General features: G+C 42.8%; 1 protein-coding gene across 1 annotated transcript in view; it reads left to right on the top strand.

Moving 5' to 3' along the window:
- Positions 1-205, top strand: part of LOC107580244 (serine/threonine-protein kinase ULK4-like) — a gene marked incomplete at its 3' end in the record, with an annotated part of 1,638 nt that extends 1,433 nt beyond the window's left edge. Inside the window, exon 3 of the mRNA XM_016265974.1 lies at positions 12-205. Coding sequence (XP_016121460.1) covers positions 12-205 — 194 coding nt within the window. The remainder of the gene's footprint in view (positions 1-11) is intronic.
- Between the last annotated feature and the right edge of the window lie 262 nt (positions 206-467).

Genomic DNA, 467 nt, shown 5'->3' with positions numbered 1-467 from the left:
CTCTCTCTTAGCTGAGCGGTTGTCCTGTCTGAACTCAGAGGACTGGTCTCAGTTCCTGCAACAGGTGTGTGGTGTTCTGGAGTCAGTAGACCGGGCCGGATCAGCCAATGCCACAGCACCACGCACTAAACTCAACCTGCTCTGTTACTTGTGCACTGTCTGTAACCATAGAGAGATGGCCACACGCCTCATACACTCCCAGCTGGTAAGATGCATCTGAAACACAAGCTATTAATGTGATAATATTCAGTCACATGGTCATTATCACAAAACCCATGATGGGATGACCAGGTATCATGTATAACTCTGATCTTGTGTCACACTGAAGGGGTTTACTTTGTAACAATGATCAGCTGACTAATGCTGCTGCTTAGTACACAACTACTTGCCAAATAATAAATATGAAGACTTACGATACAGATTTAAATTACATTTACATTACATTTAGTCATTTAGCAGATGCTTTT

This window comes from Sinocyclocheilus grahami, unplaced genomic scaffold, assembly GCF_001515645.1.
Source record: "Sinocyclocheilus grahami isolate Dianchi unplaced genomic scaffold, SAMN03320097.WGS_v1.1 scaffold28189.1, whole genome shotgun sequence".
In the NCBI taxonomy this organism is placed as follows: Eukaryota; Metazoa; Chordata; class Actinopteri; order Cypriniformes; family Cyprinidae; genus Sinocyclocheilus; species Sinocyclocheilus grahami.
This window is presented reverse-complemented; position numbering and strand designations above follow the sequence as displayed.